The following is a 19,694-nucleotide window of genomic DNA, read 5'->3' on the forward strand; positions in this document are numbered from 1 at the left end:
TGGGAGTGGAGCCAGAAGGGGACTGGGAGGGTATGAAAAAGGAAATGGAAATGAAAAGACAGCGGACACCAAGTAAGACATGCAAATGGCAGAGAAGCATCCGAAAAGATGCTCAACAGCAAAGATCATAGGGAAATGCAAATTACAGCAACAAAATCCTCCTTCGCACCTATCAGAAAGGCACAGATCCACAACACTGACAGGACCAAATGCCGACAAGGGTGAGGATCAACAGCAACTCTCATTCACAGAGTCTCTTACACAACTAAACACACCCCTACTATGTAATCCAGCAACTGTGCTCCTTGCTATTTATCTACGAGGGTCGAAACATGTCCACACAAAAACCTGTGCATGGATGTCTGTAACAGGTTTATTCGTAACTGCCCACACTCGGAAGCAACCAGGATGTCCTTCAGCAGAAGAGCAGACAGACAGACCACAATAGCCACAGATAATGGAGTATTAGTTTGCAGCGAGTGGAAATGAGCCACAAGCCTTAAAGCGACAAGGAGAAACCTTAAATGCCTATTACTAAGAGAAAGAAGCCAATCTGAAAAGGCTACATACAGTATGATTCCAGTTACATCACACACTCTGGAAAAGGCAAAACTATGGGGACAGCAAGCAGGTCGGTTGCTGCCAGGGGCTAGGGGGAGGGGAGGATGAACAGGCAGAGGTCAGAAGAGTTTTAAGGCAGAGAAACTATTCAATACAACCCCGTAATGGTGGATATATGTCCTCACACATTTGTCCAAACCCACAGAATATATGACACAAAGAGCGAACCCCAATATAAAACTATATATTTGGGGTGATAGTGATGTGACAACATAGGTCCATCAGTTGTCACCACTGGACCACTTTGACGGAGGTGCAGAGCACTGACGGGGTCTGGGGGCTAGCTACGTGTGGGGTGCGGGTGGAGGGGCATATGGGAAATGTCTGCACTTTCGGCTTGACTTGGCAGTGAACCTAAATTTGATCTACAAGATAAACTGTATTAAGACAAACAAACCTGAGCGGGGGATAAAACCTAAATGCTAATAGTAATTGCCAGCAGATGATGAGGTTATCAGCTCTTTCTGCACTTTCAAAGTTTTCTCCTTCACTCCTATCCCGGGCTCATGCTGTTCTCTCTGCCTCTTCCCATGCCCTGGGGAGTATTACCTACTTACCCATTAGGATTGAGTTTAGCTGGAATTTTCTCTGTGAAGTGTTCCCTGACCTTCTCTGTGCTCCAAGAGCCTGGATCTCCACCAACGGGCAGACATTCCATGGTCTTATGATTGTCTCTTACCTCGTTGGTCTGCCCTTCTAGATGTGAGTCTTTGGGGGGTATGTCTGTCTTGGTTCTGGGGTGTCCCCAGTGCGCCTAGTACAGCATCGAGTACAATCAATTCATGAAATTTGTTGAATATATGAATTTGAATTAAATCAGGACAAGCGTAGAGAAAAACAAAATACACAGTACAAATCTCAGAGTGAAAGAACGGACACAGTATGGTGCAGGTGGGGAATGGCCACCCCAAGAGTTGGGGGGGGTCCTAGCAGCAGACAGAGGCTGAGAGAGGAACAGACCTGTATGCAGTGTTAAGAACGGTGTGTTGAAATGCAGAGTAGGACAGGGCAAAAATGGATGTCCTTGACGGGTCTCCACGACTGGCAGTGGTATGAGAGTGCAGGTCCGAATTAATAAGCCCATCATGGAAAGAGGCCCCAACTCCAGCTTCATCAGTGAGGGCCTCTCCTGTGTGAGCCAGTGGGTCGGGCATGTCCACGATCCTTCCAGCACCAATCACTGCTGATGAACCATCACGAGTTCTGCAAACACTTGAAACAGTTGCTTAAGGTTTCCTTCAAGGGCACCGTTCCCAGTGCACGTGCTTGTTTGTTTGTTCCCTGATGGGGGAACATTCCAGGGAGCCCATCGTCATTCAGCCAAGGTCAATAACCCTTTCCATTACTACATATCCTATTTTTCTGCAAAACCAACCCTATTTGAAAGTGCGGAGGAGAAGGAGAAAAGGAATAGAAAAAAACCAGATGAACAAAGGCCTCTCTTGTTTCTTCTAATAAAACATCTCCCGTCCGGGCAGCGTAATCTGGAGGCAGGTCTGCTCCTCTCTACCCTCATCTCTCTTTCCCACTGGTACAAAAACACCTCCATGTCCTCCTAATCCTCAAGCAAAGCTCACACATTTGAAGAGCTTTTGGACACCCCTGGAAAACTCCGCACGCTCTATTTGCAGGCAAGGCTGTGACTGTTCTGGGGTCAGCACCAGCCTCCAGTCTAGTCCCCAGTGCTCCCTGCACAGAGCCCTGGATCTTATTTCAAGCATTCATCTGCTCCAATTTTGTCTCCTACCCGAGGTCTCAACCCTTAGCTGAATTACAATTAGTTGCCCTGAGGAGCCTGGAGGAGACTCATTTCAGAGGAAAATGCCTTCTGCTGGGCAGCCCCAATCTAACCTGTAGTTAGCATCTATGAATTTCAACTCTGAGAACTGCCTCTGCTCACAGGGCCCAGAGAAATCTGTCTTTTATGATGGCCCATATTTGCTGTACTTTGGACAGGCCTCTCCATAGTTCTGAAATTGCTTCTCCCAAATCTCATTTTTAAAACAATCACTGCTGAGTAAGTTTTCTTCCAAAGCTGCCTTAAGAATTCCTTCTTGAAACCAGAATAATGATTGCTTTTCTGAAAAATGCAGGTTGGGAAATCTGACAGTCACTGTGCAGGACTGAGGGGCATGAGGTAAGAGTTGGCCTCTGGGTTGCATGCCTGATTCACTGAGGAAAAGGGGCAACAATTAGGGGCCTTACCTGTCATTCTCATCTGGGAAATAGTGATAGTATCTCTTCTCTTCCCTATCCTATTAGGGTCTTGCAATGGTACCACATTGGACCAGTATTTTTGCTCTCTGGAAAAAGAGATGCACTTGGAAAATGTCATTCTTATGAAATTTACCTCTTCTTTCTGAAGACTTTCACATTCTTTTATTATTGGGGGGTGGGTATGTCATGTTATTTTTATTACTGAGGAAATTGGGATATTAGAGGTGCAAACCATTATAGCCTGGGATTGGATGTGTTTTATAATGAGCTCTTTTTAGAAAGAACCCTGCTCTTTAATACAATGGAAAAGTAATTTATTGAGAAGTGTCCTTGGGGATAGAGGAGAGTGCCGCACTTCTGCCACATTTCTCATAACCAGCTGAGGTGAGGAGGGACAGGCTGCCCTGGGAGCCCGGGGACAGGCTTCTCGTCCTTCCTCTGCCACCAGCCAGCTGTGAGCTCTAGTTAAGCCTGACCACAGTTCTAGGCCTTGGGTTTTGCACCTGTAAAAGGAGCAGGCTGAGTGGTATCTGTGATTATCACGCATTCATTAGCAGTGCAGCTCCTCTTAGTGAACGCCTTTTCAGAAACCAAACACAGACCATGCCAGGAGAGGGAGCTGAACTCACCCGCCCCCCAATGCCCCACTGCACCAGCAAGGCTCACCCTACTGCAAACAGTGCTCCCTGAGGCACCCCTGGGCCCTTACTGCTCTGAGATGCACACTGAAAGCCAACAGCCTAGATGGTCTTAAAATTCTTGTCTAATTGAGCAGGAGACACATTCGTTTCTAATCCAGTGGATGTGTGGTTTCTTCTACCTCTGGGGGACTCATGCCCCATGACATGGGGGAGACAGGGGGATCCTGCCAAGTGGTGTAGGGTCCACCCCCTGGACAGCTGCTGCTTCAGAACACAGACGGGGACCTGCAGCTGAGCACAGAGACACAGGCTAGCACCAGTCATGGAGGGAACGTCTGTCTTCCCTAGCCAGGGCTGTCTCCGTGGCTGCAGATGACCCTGCTGCTGGTGTGGCTTTGTGTGCGTGTATGCATGTGCGTAGGCATGTGTGTGTGCGTGTATGCGTGCGTGCACGTGTGTGTGTGTGTGAGTGCGTGTATGGCTGGGACATGCTTCCTCCCTCCTTGTCCATTCATTCACTCAGTCGCACACAATCATGGATCCCCTGCTCTAGACCACGAATGATCTAGTGAGGAGGACCAACAACAAAGAGCCATGCAACTACGCAACGACACACGCAGTGGAGTGAGCAGTGCTGATGACATCCCTAAGTGAAGACGGTGTGGGGAGCCAGCATGAGAAGAGCTGGCAGGAGGACGTGCAGGCAGAGGGAGCAGTGGGGAAGATCCCGAGGCAGGATGGAACCTGGCCTGCTGGAGGAGAGGGCAGCTGTGGCTGGTACCCCTAGACAGTACCAAGTAGAGCCCTGACACTGGAGGCCATTGGGTTCAACCAGGCGGTGAGACTGCTCAGAGCAGGCGAGCTGGAGCTCAGTCTTCTCAGCTGGAGAATTGTGTGGCAGAGACCAGAGAAAAGCACGCTCAGCCCCTTTTCTAATGTACATCTCCCTCTCCTACCTCTCTTCAAGACGCCCCAAATCAAAACACTTTCATTTCCAGGCACCCTGGCAGACAGGGAGGCCTGGATGTCAGAGTTTTCTGGCCAGAAGTCTTTTCTGAATAAGAAGGCAAAATCTTGAAAAAGGGAGGCTTTGTTCTCTTTACCCTTCTTCCTTCTCCCTGCCTGAAAGGCAGACTTCCCAGAGGTACAGCAGCTATTTTGGGACCTTGAGGATAAGGAAGAAGGAACAGAGAAGCCTGGTTCTTTGATGATAGCCTGAGGCAGCTATACCAGTCCTGGATCTTATGGTGAAATGAATGAATGAATGAGCCCTTACCTGTTTGAGCTATTGTTTATCGAGTTTTCTGTTATTTGCAGTTCAGCGCACATTGATCCAATAGGATAAAAACAGAATCTACATCATGGGATGTTTTGAGGACTAAATGAGATACTGTGTACAGGGCCAGGGTCATGGCCAGGCACACAACAAGCATCAGTAAACGGTGGCCCATCTGCTGGTGCTGCTGAAGAAGAAAACCTGCCAACCCTTTGGCCAGTCACTGGATGGAGCGCAGGGGCAGGAAGCTGGGGGTGGGGGTGCTGGGGGACCTACCTCGATCACTGAAGTCATCAACCAGCACGATCTCGGCGATCAGCTCCGGGGGTGAGCGGTTCAGCACGCTGTGGACGGTGCGGAGGAGGGAGGACCAGCCCTCATTGTGGAAGGGGATGATGATGCTGGTGTTGGGGAGTGTCTCCAGGTAGCGTTTGCCGTTGCAGCTAGAGGGAGACACAGGGCATAGGAGACAACAGGTTCAGCTCTCATCTTGTCAAGAGGACTCCATAAGCACATGGTTTGGCTAACCGCAAATGCCACTCCTTTCTAGCCTTCAGGGAATGAGCGACAGCCAGGGACAGCTCAGTCACTTTAGAACCTCCTTCCGCTTAGCATCCCGAAGTCACACTTCCAATTTCCTGCACACATGGTAGAGAGGGGTATGTCTACAAGAACCCCCGACTTGTATAGAAGCAGTTACAAACCCACAACAGCAGCACTAGGGTTTGGTGTCCTCCAAGTGCTAACCTGTTTAAGCCTCAGTCGCTACAGGAGCATGACTGCCCATCCTCATGATTCCAGGTGGAAGACAACCCTTCAGTAACGCTCTGGCCTCTCTCCTCATCCTTCGCACACTCCTCACCAGTGGAGAAGTCATTTGCCCATGCATTTGGACGAACACACTGGACTTCACAGGCTCAGCCCTGGGCTGAGGCTCTGCCGGCAGAGGGGACATTTCCCCCTTTCTCTCTGGAGTCCCATGGTAAGCTTGGGGATGGGAGGCCCAGCCCCATGGGCCTTTAATGTCATTGTAACACCCAAAGGGATTAACATAGTTCCTTAATATCATCAAATATCTAGTTGGTGTTCAAGTTTCCCTGATCTTCTCTTTTCACAGTTGTTGAAATCAGGATCAAGACAAGGCCTACGGCTGTCTTTAGCTGATGCAACTTCTAAGTCTCTCTTTTCCTTACAGTTTGTTTGTTGAAGAAACTGGGTCAACTGCCCTATTGGATTTCCTACAGTCTGCATTTTGCTGCTCGCATTGCTGTGGTGTCTCTGAACATGTTCCTCTGTCTGCCCCCTTTGGCTCCTGTAAACTGGTAGCTAGGTCTAGAGGCCTGACCTAAGTTGGTGAGACATTCTGGCAACCTCTTCATAGTGGTGTGAGCCTCCTACAGGAAGCACATACTGCCCAGTTGTCTTCCCTTTTGTGATGCTGGTGGCCACTGACGATCAGGGCCTAAATCCTTCAATTTATCAGGGGCTTGCAAAATGGTGATACCTTTACTCTATCATTCTTCATTTACTGGCTGGGATATTATAATGAAGAAAAATGATCACAACAACTATTTGGTTGAGGTACAGGAAAATATAGGAAAAGTATAGGAAAGACATGACTCATTCTTGATCATCAGTTTTCAGAATGACTTGGTTCCCTACTATGTTCCAAAGATGGTCAATTATTTGTTTTCATTATGAACTCATAAATCTTCACATAATTAATATATTTCAGTTCAGTGCAAATATTACTATTCTTTTTTTAAATTTTTATTTATTTATTTATTTTTAAGATTTTGTTTATTTATTTGACAGACAGAGATCACAAGTAGGCAGAGAGGCAGGCAGAGAGAGAGGGGGGAAGCAGGCTCCTGGCTGAGCAGAGAGGCCGATGCGGGGCTTGATCCCAGGACCCTGGGATCATGACCTGAGCTGAAGACAGAGGCTTTAACCCAATGAGCCACCCAGGTGCCCCTGTTGAATGTTTTTGTAACAAAAAAATATCGGATTTTGTCAAATACTTTTTCTGCACCTACTGAAACGATCACATGGGTTTTGTTCCTCTATTCTTTTAATAAAGTGTATTACATTGATTGATTTTCATATTTTGAACCAACCTTGTTCCTAGGATAAACCCTACTTGGTCATGGTGTATAATCCCTCTTATACATTGCTGAATTTGGTTTGCTAGTATTTTGGTGAGGATTTCTGCATCTACATTCAAAATGGATATTGGTCTACAGTTTTCTTGCAATGTCTTTATCTGGTGTTATATAATTTATCTCTTTTGCTAAAAATCTACATTCTTAACATTATTACTTATTTGCTTTTTCCTATAATATATAACTGTTTCAGAAAAGCAATTCCAATATCATTGCTAACAATCTAATTATATAAAATTTGAGATTCCTTTTGTCTTTAGTTTCTTTTTATCTATGGGGTACATTTCATTAGTGATATTAAGGATTTCCCCAGGGCCCAAAAGATGGGACCCGAGGACCATGTAGGCCCAGAACTAATGTCAAAACTGTTTACTTCATCTTCAGTCAGAAGCCAGGTATGGTAGGCAGAGTATCAGCCTGAAGATGTCTAAGCCTTAATCCCCAGAAGCTACGACTATGTTACCGTACGTGGCAAAAGGGACTTGGCAGATATGGTCAGGGTTAAGAACCTTGAGATGAGCTTGAAGAGTTTGGATTACCCAAGTAGGTCCAATGTAACCACAAGTGTCCTTTAAAGGTAGAGCACCTTTCTAGCTGGGTCAGAGAGATGAGAAGGAAGGAGTAGAGAAATAAAGTGTGAGAGGGACTCAACTCACCACTGCTGGCTTTGAACATAGAGGAAGGAGGTCATAAGCCAAGGAAAGTGGGCAGTCTTTAGAATCCTCAGCTGATGGCCAACAAGAAAACAGAGGTTCACTCTTCATAACCAGTCTGCCAACAACCCAGATAAGCAAGACTGCCCCAGGGTCCTCAGAAGGGAATGCAGCCTGGCCCACATCTTGATTGCAGCCCAGTGAGACCCATGTTGGACTTTTGACTTACAGAACTGTTAACAATAACTTTCTGTTGTTTAAATTGCTAAATTTACATTAAACTGCCAAGGCAGCTACAGAAAACTCATACACAAAAGTCATCTTTGATACCCTTTACCCAGTCTGTAAACACTTCAAAAGTACAAGATTTCACACACACAAAAAATCCTCATGAGTCTCACGTGGCAGCAGTGGGCTGAGCTGACACCCCTCTCCATTGGGCAGGTGCTCTCTGGGTCCCCTCAGCTTTTACCACTCCCCACAGCTTTACATCAGAGCTGTCTCACTCCCTTACATTGTCTTCCAGGCCCATAAAGACCTTTGGAGTTGAAAAGTCCAACTTGTGGAGCTAGCTCCACAAGACTGGTAAGAAGTTTTGGGGAGAACATGTGGAACTACAGAAGTAACAACAAAATATCTCCTTTTGTATGCCACTGCAATCCACTGTTCAACTGTCAAAATGCATCAGGGGCGTGCTGCAACTTACTCTGAAACATTTCAAACAATAAAATAGACTGACAGATGGAGAGAGGGATGGACGGATACGTAAGAAAGCAGGGAGAGAAGTGCTAACTGCAGAATCTAGGCGGTGGGAACACGAGCCCTCAACGTGGGAACACGAGCCCTCAACGTGCAGTTGTTTCAAAAGTTCTCTGTATGTTTGATTATTTTCAGAAAGAAACATTAGGAGGAAATGGGTCAGGGTCCACAGTCTCCTTAGTTGCAAATTCCCTCTCGGCTAGAGGCACCAAGGGAAGCTGAGGGTGGGGAGCAGAGACAAGAATGAAGCCTTGGTGTCCGACAGAGAGCTCCGTTCCAACTGTGTGGACAGGAAGCCCCCCTTAGAGTACATCCCCCACTCAACAACCCCCCAACTCCCACCCCCTGCTCCCCTGCCAAATTCTGCCAGTCCAGTTCTGCTGGACAAGTCAGTCTCTTTCTTCTTGGGGCCTTGGGACTTCTTTCAGGTACCGCCTTGCTCCTCCATCTGGCTGGACGTTTCTAGCCAGGCCTCCTGCAGCAGCCCTCCTCTGGCCCTTCCCCCAGCCCTTCCCCCACCTCTAATCCCTTTGGTCACATCAGCCAGCTTTCTCAGGGAGAAACTGCATTATGTGGGTTTTTGCAAACAAACGAAAGCACCTCTTTTTTTTTTTTTTTTAAATCTCTTTCCCTTGACTCAGCTGGGTCCTCTGTGGCCAAGAAAGATGGCGATATCTAGTTTGCTATGGAAATTCCTGCCTCCCATCCAATTTCACAGGAGGCTCGTTTGACTGAAACAGGGCTGGGAAGGCAGTGTGGTTAGCAGTAATAAGTTGCCTGGAGTCCATGGGGCGAAATACAATAGAGCTATTACCCTGCAGAGAGGCCTGGCTCTCTCAAACCCCAGCCTGGGCCCCACAGCCTGCCAACAGACACACAAACACCATCACGTATTAAGGCAAATAGGCAATGCCACAATAGACTAAATTCACTTCTAATCTGATTCAATCATGGAATTACAGATCAGTCAGAACTCAAATGAAAGGCTCGGCTTGGATCATAGCCTTGAACATGTACCTTTTTTATGGGGGGCTGGGGACTAGTCCTTTTCTCCCTCCTCTATCCATCCACTCATTTATTTACTACATAAACACACAACAGCACTCTGACTTTTGCCATGGGCACTAGTCATTAGTTGGCTTCCAGCTTAGTAGAGGCTCTTTGTTTGAATAAAAAATTGTCTGACTTGCTGAAATCAGTTTCTCCAGAACCCAGCAGGAAGCATGGTGCCACAGATCTGCCCACAATCCCCCTTCCCGTAGGGGAGCTCCTGCAAAAAGCCCCTTCTTTCTTCTCTTATGAGGCCTCAGATACCAGCAGGAAGAAGAGGCCTGGGGATAGGGGATGGAAACAGAAGGTCCCTGCCCCCACTGACACCCCCATCTTAGCGGTCCTCTTTAAGACCCATCTGCATGTTGTGTCTTGAGATTTCACCACGGCAAGGTAGAGTTATGTCCAGTTCTTTGGTGTGTGATAAACACGAGGCATCCCTGCACCCGACGCCTTTAGAGAGCGGCCAGGAAGGGAAACTAGGGCACGATATTCTCAATGTAAGGAGGCTGGGTTCGGCCACGACCAGACAATAACAACTCTGCCTTCCCACGGTTCATCGTGCCTGATGGTTTCCAGAGCACTTGTCCTTCTCTCTCTCTCCTCTAATCTGTACCAACCCCGGGGAGGCAGGAGAACCGGAGAATGCCGATCCCATTTCCACAGAAGGAAAACAGGGCCCAAAGAGGTAAGGGACCTAGATCCAGGACTGTATTTATTTAAAATAATACTTATTTTAGCCATTCTGACAGGTATAAAATGATCTCTCACTGTGGTTTTAATTTCTAATCCCGTGATGATTACTGATGTTGAGCATTGTTTTACACCTGTTGAAATGGCTGAAATAGAAAACACAAGGAATAACAAGCATTGGCAAGGATGTGGAGAAAAAGGAGCCCTCCTGCATTGTTGTTGGGAATGCATACTGGTGCGACCACTCTGGAAAACAGGAGGGAGGTTCCCCCCCAAAAAAGCTAAAAATAGAATTACTGTATGATTCAGTCATTCTACCACTGAGTATTTATCCAAAGAAAACAAAACACTAATTCGAAAAGATATATGCCCCCCTCTGTTTCCTTGAAGCATCATTTACTATAGCTAAGACATGGAAGCAACCCAAATGTCCATTGATAGACAACGGATTATCATTCAGCCATAACAAAGAATGAAATCCTGCCATTTGCAACAACAGGGATGGACCTAGAAGGTATAATACTGAGTGAAACAAGTCAGAGAAAGATACCATACATTTTCATGCATATGTAGGATTTAAGAAACAAAACAAACCAACAAGAATAAAAAGAGACACACAAAAGAACAGACTCCTAATTATAGAGAACAAACGGAAGGTTCCCGGAAGGGAGATGGATGGGGATGGGCTAGATAGCTGATAGGGATTAAGAGCACATGTATTAACTGAGGGTTGCTGGGGGGAGGGGGGTTGGGGGAAGGGGGGTGGGGTTATGGACATTGGGGAGGGTATGTGCTTTGGTGAGTGCTATGAAGTGTGTAAACCTGGCGATTCACAGACCTGTACCCCTGGGGATAAAAATATATGTTTATAAAAAATAAAAAATTTAAAATAAATAAATAAATGAATGAATGAATGAATGAATGTTTGCTGGGGGGGGGGAAGAGCACATATATTGTGTTGAGCACTGAGTAGTGGAGAGCACTGTTCAATCACTACATTGTATACCTGGAACTAATATGTCACTGTATGCTAATTGTACTTGAATACTAAAATACCACAATTTTTTTTTCTTGAGGAGAAAACTGAGAACTGCTCAGGGATAAAAGTCTAAAAAGCACAGAAAGTCTAATCAACAATGGCAAAAGTAACAATGGCAACATCCTGACACTTGGGGCAGGCCGCTGCTAAACATTTAGGGAATGTTCTCTTCCGCATGCTTCCATAAACATGCATGTGGCAAACCCACTCGATGGAGCTGTCCTCTTGCATCAGTATTTCTGGCCCCAGACAGCACCATAAAAGAAGCGCCTATGCCTAAGTGAAAAGCAGGCTGCCCCTTGCACAGGCACCTGTGCTCTGTCTTCTTTCTCCTTCTTTGCTAACAGCATCCTGCTTTTCCTTAAGGAATCTCCCACTCTTCAATTCTATAGGGTTCAGGGGTGGTCTCTGCCTTGCTTTGAGGATGGGCAAGGAAACCTGGCTCGACCAATCAGAACACTGATTTTCTCCAACCACAACGACAGTGTGGGAATTGGGCACCTGTAAATCAGAGTACATTCTGTCTAAGAGAGAGATCGGCTCTTTTCTGCTGACACTGAACATGGGAAGATAGAAGTCTGGTCTGTCTGAGGCCACCATACATGTTCACTGCCTTCAAATGAATTTAACAGAGTAGAAAATAGAGCCAAGAGTTGGAGAGAGGTTCCTACTGGCATCATTCAGGGACTCGGATCCAGCTACAGCTGAAGCCAAGCTCTGCTCCTGGCCTTTTCAGTTACGTGAGTCAATACATTTTCTTAGGTCAGTCTGAGTTAGGTCTCTGTCACTCATCACTGAAAGAATCCTTGCTGTTATAACTGCATCACCTCTAAGCCCTCTCAATCAAATCAATCTGTTTTGGAACCAAGGATGGCTTCTGAAGGACAGAAGCAGAAACGGTTCCCCAGGAGTCACCTCTGATCTGCAGGGGCAGCCTCTGTCTCCCGCTGAATTCTGCTCATCACTGCCTGGGAGAAAGGGGCTGGGCTGAGGGCCCTTGTGAGGATGGGAGGCAGTGGAGCGACTGGGAGATAACTGAACCTATCTGTGGCTGAGCAGCCCCCAATTTAATATTCCCTGCAGGATTCTGAGCTCTTGGGACCCAAAGACAAATCTAATACACTGGCCCTTGAGATGCCCCCTCAGGGCTTAATGCTGGAGCACTAGAATATGAAAGAAAGAAGTCAAAATCAAAGGGAAGCATTTCAAAACTCTTCTCTCCCGAAACAACTTTGAATAGAACAATCCAATCATTTTGAAGGGAATTATAAAAGACACTTAATTCTCTAGCACAGGACACCATCCAAAGACCCAGCTGAAATGCAAGTCAACTGAACAAACCCGATGTTGTATGTGTCTAAGGGACCAAAAAGGCTCTCGACCTGGCTTCAAATCCTGACTCTGCCACTCTGCAGCCATGAGACCCAGGGGCAGGTTTTCATACTCGCTGAGCTTCAGTTTCTTATCTGTGAAATGGGGATGGTAATACCATCAGAGTGTCATGGTAAAATTTAAAACAGCCACATGGACAGAGTGGCTAGCTCTGTCCTTGGAGAAGGGTAAATGTGGAGAAGAACTAGGAGCAGAAGAATGCCCCAGATTTCAATTCTCCTGGAATTAGAGATGGACATTCCAGAGAAAGGCACAGGGCTTCAGTAAGGCCTAAATAAGAGTTTCGCTGCTGTAGACATGCATCCCATTCTTGGTACCCCAGGTTTAGCCAGCTCGTGGCTCAAAACATTTTCATTTGCTTGCTCCCTTAATCATGCATGCATTCAAGAAATGTTTACTGAGCACCTACTATGTGACAGATACTATGCTAAGCCCTGGGATTACACTGGTGAGGAACAAGTCATTGTCCCTAAGAGACACAGAGTTGAATGGAGGGAGGGAGAGAAATAAATGAGCAGTAATAAAACCATGATAACTCTTCCCACCTCCCTGCCTGTGGCTAAGGGGAAGGCAGAACGCAAATGGCTGGAAAGACAAAGCATGAAGGCATTACAAGCACTGCATCCTCGCGCCCAGCCCTGAGCCTTGCCAACAGGGAGTAGGTAGTTAATGGTTGCTGGGTTGAACTGGAGCTGGAAGGGCCTAGTCCAACCCTTTTGTTTTCCAAGTGTGGCGGGGAGGCTTAGAGAGGTTGAGTGGAGATCCCAGCCCACATGGCCAGTGGCTACTGGACAGGGAGCTGGGGCTAATTCTTCAGTTTAGCCACATGAAGAGGAAAGCCTTTGGAATCTCTGGGTGTAAAGAACAAATCCGAGTCATACAGAGTTTCAAGGACCTGGTGTCTGCTGTCATGTTCCAAGTGCTACCTGCGGGCTTTGGCAGGTCTGAGGACGGCTGGACCATGCAGCCTAGAGGAGTGGGTCTCTGGGGGTTTTGATGAGCTTCAGCAAAAAAACTACCACTAGTAGGAAGGTGGGTGCTTTCAATGTGCTTGCTGATGTCCATTCAGTGTTTGTTCACCTTTATTGGAAGGAGTTTGTATGAATGTGGAGCGGAAAACACCAACTACTAGTTGCCTAACCCTGGGCAAGCTACCAAACCTCTGCAAGCCTCAGTTATCTCCTCTGTAAAATGGGCCTCAGTTTCCTCCTTTTTTAAAATGGATTTGCAGGGGCACCTGGGTGGCTCAGTCAGTGAAGCATCTGCCTTTGGTGCAGGTCATGATCTTGCGGTCCTGGGATCCCCGTGTTGGGCTCCCTGCTCAGTGGGGAGTCTGCTTCTCCCTCTGCCCCTCTCTCCCGCTTGTGCTTGCTCAAGCTCTCTCTCAAATAAACAAAATCTTTAAAAGAAAATGGACTTACTGTATGAGCTGAGAAGTGACTAGGATAGGAACTCTGCAAAGATAAGGGTGCATCAAAGGCCATCTTGGTTCAAAAAGAAACATCTGTGCTCATCAGGTCAATCATGGTGCCTCCCTTGACCATGCCTTCTCCTTGAACAGAAATGGCTATGCCCGAGGAAGGCTGAGGAACAAGTCCTGGGTGAGCCCTATAACCACACCTTCCCTGGTTATGATGGTGCCTGGGGCAGGGGTAGAGCCCTGACCCAAGAGCAGCCAATGCATCAACTTTCCCATGGTCAACAGCCTAGTAAGAAATTTGCCTAGATCAAGTGCACCAGGCCAATGAAACCTCTTTGTCTTTCTTGGAGATGCCCCTGATGTAAGGAAAGGGAGTCCCAGAATTAAAGAGAGAAGCAGACACAGAGCTATACAGAGAAAAGCCAAGGCCTCTTGATGGATGGGATCCAGAAATTTCTGCTGCTGAGGGGTTCATAAGAGACTCTGGTAGCCAGACTTAGAAACCTCTTCCCATTTCAAGGCACTGGGAAGCCTGGCTATACCTTGCTTTCACCTCTTCCTCCTCGAGAGCCTCGATGGTTTTTTCTACATTCCAACTAGCTACATTCCCTTTTCCCTTTACTGCCCCTGCCTCCTTGCAGGGGACTGCCCCATCAGGTAAAGTAACCTTGTGGCCAAGGAGTCCATCATCCTATTCCCAAGTCCATTCCCAGAAGAGAAAAACAAAAACAAGCATCCGAAAGTTGTACTTGAGCTAGATGAAGTGTCCTTATTTTTTCTTTATTATTTTGAAAATAACGGACCCTTACAGAATTAAGCTTCCCAAACTCCAAAATAAGGCTGATATGGAAACTGGGACCCCACCAGGTCATGGACTCTTGAGGCTGCTGGGGCACACTGTATTGTTCCACGTGATTCCTGAGGCCTTACCAATACTGTGCCCACCGGGCCACCATGGCATCATGAGAGATTACCTGCTGTCCGTGGGGTTTTACCACCACTGTGCTCTGTACACCATAGAGTAAATTGTTCTTCAGTGAATATAAGGGCAACTTGTGTGTGTGTGTGCGTGTGTTTTTAAGAGAATGATCATCTGAAAAAATCCTTGCAGAGTGACTCTGTTGTTTAAAGCTCCCAGTGTTTGTCGTCTTAGATAAACAATTTTCTTCTAGAAATGGGTGCACCATTTTAGCACCTTCCCATGGGACTCGAGTCAACACACCCTCCTCTGCCAAACAGGTGATAGTTTTGGATTTTCCACTGACCAGATGGGTCTTTGGGAGTTGGTTTGTGCTCTTTGGGGTGGCAGAAGCCAGGATCTCTTTGGGTTGAGGAAGAAGGTCAACTACTGCGTGGCTTCAACATGAAAAGCCAATGAGAATCGCTGACTAGGAAGGCTAGAAGGGCCTGAAGTTCACCTTGTTTGTGCTCCTTATTTTACAGATGAGGAAACCGAGGCCCAGAATGGGGAGGGACCTTCCCAGAGTCACAGAGTGAGATGATACATGGATTATCTCAAATAGTAGCCCACGAGAAAGGGTACTTCCTGAAGTAGCAAGAGCAGGTGTAGTGAGGGAAGGGGCATGGGCTGGAGAGACCTTCAGATCTGGGTCCAAATCCCACAGCTGTCATTTAGCAGGGGGTCACCTTGGCAATGTCACAGCTGCCCTATGCCTCAGTTTCCACCTGGCTAAAATGGGAATATAATTCCTTCCTATTGAGGCTGTCACAAGGAATGAAAGAGATACTACAGGTGAATATAGCTGGTACAGTATCTGGCTCAATAATGTGAGTTTCCACCTTCTATAGGCCACACTGTAGGTCCTTTTCCAGTAAATGGTTTAAGTTCAGTATTCCAGTGTTTTTCCCTATCTATTTTACATAAAGAATAGTCAGTCCCTTATAATAAAATATTCTCAGTAAGACTATGTCCAATGGACTCTGGAGCCACCAAGAAGCTAAGAGGAAGTTATAAATATCTCCAGGTTCTGGAACAAAAGGGAGAAACTGGGTGTTAGTGGGCAGAGTGTGAAAAGAGCCTGTCCCCCGCCCCCATCTTCTCTCCAGATGCAGCTCTGGGCCCTCTCCTGACACATCTTGACAGCAAGCCTTCCCTCCTCCGCTGGGGCTTGGCTCCCAGCCCTTCTCTACACCTCTCTGGGGGATGGGATAGATGCTGGCTTTTTCTTTAACAGTCTGGCTGCAATCAGAGGACCCAGAAGATTAGTGAGACAACATGTGCCAGGCTGATGTCTTTACAAAGGTCCTTTTCCATTCAAGGAGGCTTTGCTAGAAGCCAGCTGCACTCACCTGCTCTTCCCTCTTTTCAACAGACAGCTCAGAGAATCGTGAAGGGTTATTATTACTAGCTGTGCACCCTGCACTGTCCGTTTATCACCGGTGCTGCACCCCTAACCCACATCAGACTTCAGATACAAGCAGTGTTCAAGACATCTTGGTTTGTGTTACATTTTCCTTTCCCTTTGAACTCACATTTTGGAAAGCCCTTCGTTCAGACCATATCTAGTTTTAAGACAGTTATGACAACAAAAACAAAAATTTTTTTTAAAGCACACAGCAAAATCTAACAGTTTCTTTACACCGCTGTCCATGACAGGGTTGGTCCTCCCACAGATGTAACACGTGATGTAGTCCATGTGCTCCAACTTTCAACACAGGCTGACAGTGGGAAAACTCGGGTTTAATCGATACGGAATGGGAGGTCAAGGTACCCGGAATTAGCAGCAGGAAATAACCATCAGAAGGACCACACTTCAGATCCTGAGTAAATGCCAACTGCTGGGCAAACATCATTAGGAGGAAATGGGCTTCAATAACAAGATTCTTGATGATTCATGAAAGAGGAAAAAGAAAAGTAACCTTGTTCAAGGATACTGTTGCTGCTCTGTGTCTAGAGACAGAGAACTGAAAGAAGCAATCTGTATGCCCATCAACAGAGTAATGACTGCGGTAGGTCAGATTCTTGTGGAATATTACATGGCTGTTTGAAATGTCTTGGAAACATGACTATAACATGCTAAGTTAAAAAAGCTACTTGTAGAATAAAATACATATGGTACAACCACATTTTTGTAAAAAGGACCCCAAACAACAACAACAACAACAAACAAACCCCTTTATCTGTCTATATATGTTGCATAAACGAAGGGGGGAAAAAAGCCCACAGAGAGCTCAACTGTTAGCATTCACTACCTGGATAGGTTTAGGATTGGAGGTGGGTGCTGGTGGTAGAGATACTGCTGATTTCTTGCCCCCAGAAAGGTGGGAGCAGGAGGTTTACAATCAGGAGTGAATAATGTCCTATTCTATTTATTTAGTTTTAAAGATCTATTTATTTATTCGACAGAGAGAACGAGATAGTGAACAAATACGGCGGAGAGGGAAGAGGAGGCTCCCCACTGAGCAAGGAGCCTGATGCGGGCCTTGATCCAGGACCCTGGGATTATGACCTGAGCCGAAGGCAGATGCTTAACTGACTGAGCCACCCAGGCGCCCCTGTCCTATTCTACTTAACAGCGCTTCTCCGTTGAGCTGCTCTGGATACCACCTTAATGAAGGGAGAGAAGTGATCATCGCCTTAACTCACAGTCATCATTCTCTTTTTCCTTAAATTCCTTCAAGGCCAGCGCCACTTAGAAATCAAACCCATCTCTGTAACCAGTTTTACTGAGCGTTATCTGTCTGCTCCTGGACAACCATTTATTACCTTCAGCATCTGAGTGAAATGCAACCTGAGTCATCTGTCGCTTGTGTCTGTTTATATATATCTCACTAATCCTGCTTGCCATGCCTGGTCCACTTGAACCTTCATGCACAAAGGATTAGAACCTAGAATGTCTCCCTCCTTCTCTGCAAGGAAGGGGTCTCGGTCTGTGTGTGAGGCAGCAGGAAGGGTTTAAACTTGGATCCAGGTTTGAGTCTTTCCTGCTCTCTGCTGGCTGAGCTCATCTGAGGTCCGGTTTATCCACCTGTAAAATGGATCTAGTGGTCCCCGTGAGGTTCAAACAATTTCAGAGAGGCTGGAATCACAGGGAGCTGTAATAGTGTTTTTGTGCATGAGAAGACAGTGTTGAAACAGAAAGGGAAAAAACATCACGCAAAACCTCAAAGTTGGAAGCAGTAAACTGGGGCTGGTCAAGTGCTCAACTCCACGCTTGGCACATAAGCACTGACAAACGGGAGACATCGTTATTATTCATGGAGAATACAGCCTCCATTTCTAGAAGATCCAGAAAACGCACTGGTCTGCAGAAAAGATAAAAGAACAGAACCACACGTCAGCTCATGCGGCTGTCAAGTGCTTTCCACCTAGCATAAATTGTAGGGGATATATGCCCATTTGATTTCTTAGTTGACAGGCAGCCATTTTTGCTTACAACCCATCTATCTCTGTAATTTCAACGAAGGGCTGAATTCACTGAAATCTGTTTTTAAAATTATAGAAAAGAAGTCAACCTGAGAGGTTTTATTGGCTGCCATTTTATTTTAAGGCTTATGAGCAACTTTAAATCTCAGTATTAGGTCTGAGGGATCAATAACTATTGTCTTGAAAGAAACACCACTCTTCAGAAGGGAGTCATGTAATTTCAAAGAACTGATTTAAGCCTCCTGAAAAATCAGTGATGCTCCCAAGAAATCTGGACTTTTTCCTTTCTCTGCTCACAAATCACTCCAGCTACGGCCCTTCTTTCCAACCTCCTGCCCCTATTACAAAAACTGCCTTGCTACCAACCTGTCAAGCCAGGACATCCTCATCCCCCCCCAGCCTGAGCATCCCAGGGGTGCTAGGCTTATACTGAAGTTCTCCATTAGCACCTGTCAACCAAGCTTACTCCAGCACATGGATCAGGAGAAAAAGGGTAAGAACTGCAAAAATACATACTAAATATGTCTTCCAAGCCTGTCGCTGTTCCACAGAGGATCTGACATATCTCTCGGCACCGTGGCAGGTGGGACAGGGGCAGGTGTACACTCAGGCCATCCAGTCCCATTGCGGAGGGGGGAAGGGGGTGTGCGTATCTCTGCCATGACCTGCACAGGGCACCCAAAATCCATGACCCTGCACACCACGCCCACAGCTGATCTTGGATCACTTCTAGGTTTACTATCCATTATGCCTCAACCATTTCTTGCTATTCAAGGAAAGCAAGTTAATTAAAACCACAATAAAAACAGAGCAACTCAGAAAAGGATACCGTCACCGTTTCCATTTTTCACAACATAAATGGCACCATTTACTAAACTGCCTACTTGACCTCGTCATTTGGATGCTCAATGACGTCTTAAACTTGACAGAAATAAAAATCTTCGTTTTCCCCAAGTCTGCTCTTCTCCAAGCCTTTGTTTCTGTAAATGGCAACTCCATCTTCCCAGCTGCTCTGGCCAAAAACCTTGGCATTATCTCCGTCTCCTCTCTTCTTTCCATATCCATATTGTCTATAAGTAAATCTCGTCCTCTCCACCTTCAAAGTCTGTCTAGAATGCGGCCACTGGTTCTCTGCTACTTCTCTGCCACTGTGGTCTGAGTCACTGTCGCTCTGCTTTGCTTGGCTGTAATAAACTCCTAACTGGTTTTCCTGCTTCCACCGTTGGCCGCCTACAGTCTGTTCTTAACATAGCAACTGAAGTGATCCTCTGTAAAGGAAAATCAGATTATGTTGCTCTTTGCTCAAAACTCTCCAGTGCTGCCCAAGAGCACAGGTGGCAGTTATGCCAACAGCATCCTTTGACCCCCAGGGTCCCCAACATAA

General features: G+C 46.5%; 1 protein-coding gene across 3 annotated transcripts in view; it reads right to left on the reverse strand.

Annotated features, from left to right (window-relative positions):
• Nucleotides 1-19,694, reverse strand: part of GALNT10 (polypeptide N-acetylgalactosaminyltransferase 10) — a 212,837-nt gene that overhangs the window by 86,193 nt on the left and 106,950 nt on the right. For all 3 annotated transcript variants that reach the window (XM_044230885.1, XM_044230894.1, XM_044230902.1), the window contains exon 4: nucleotides 5,032-5,198. In XM_044230885.1, the coding sequence (XP_044086820.1) occupies nucleotides 5,032-5,198 (167 nt within the window). The remainder of the gene's footprint in view (nucleotides 1-5,031; nucleotides 5,199-19,694) is intronic.

This window comes from Neovison vison, chromosome 1 (genome assembly GCF_020171115.1).
Source record: "Neovison vison isolate M4711 chromosome 1, ASM_NN_V1, whole genome shotgun sequence".
Classification (NCBI taxonomy): domain Eukaryota; kingdom Metazoa; phylum Chordata; class Mammalia; order Carnivora; family Mustelidae; genus Neogale; species Neogale vison.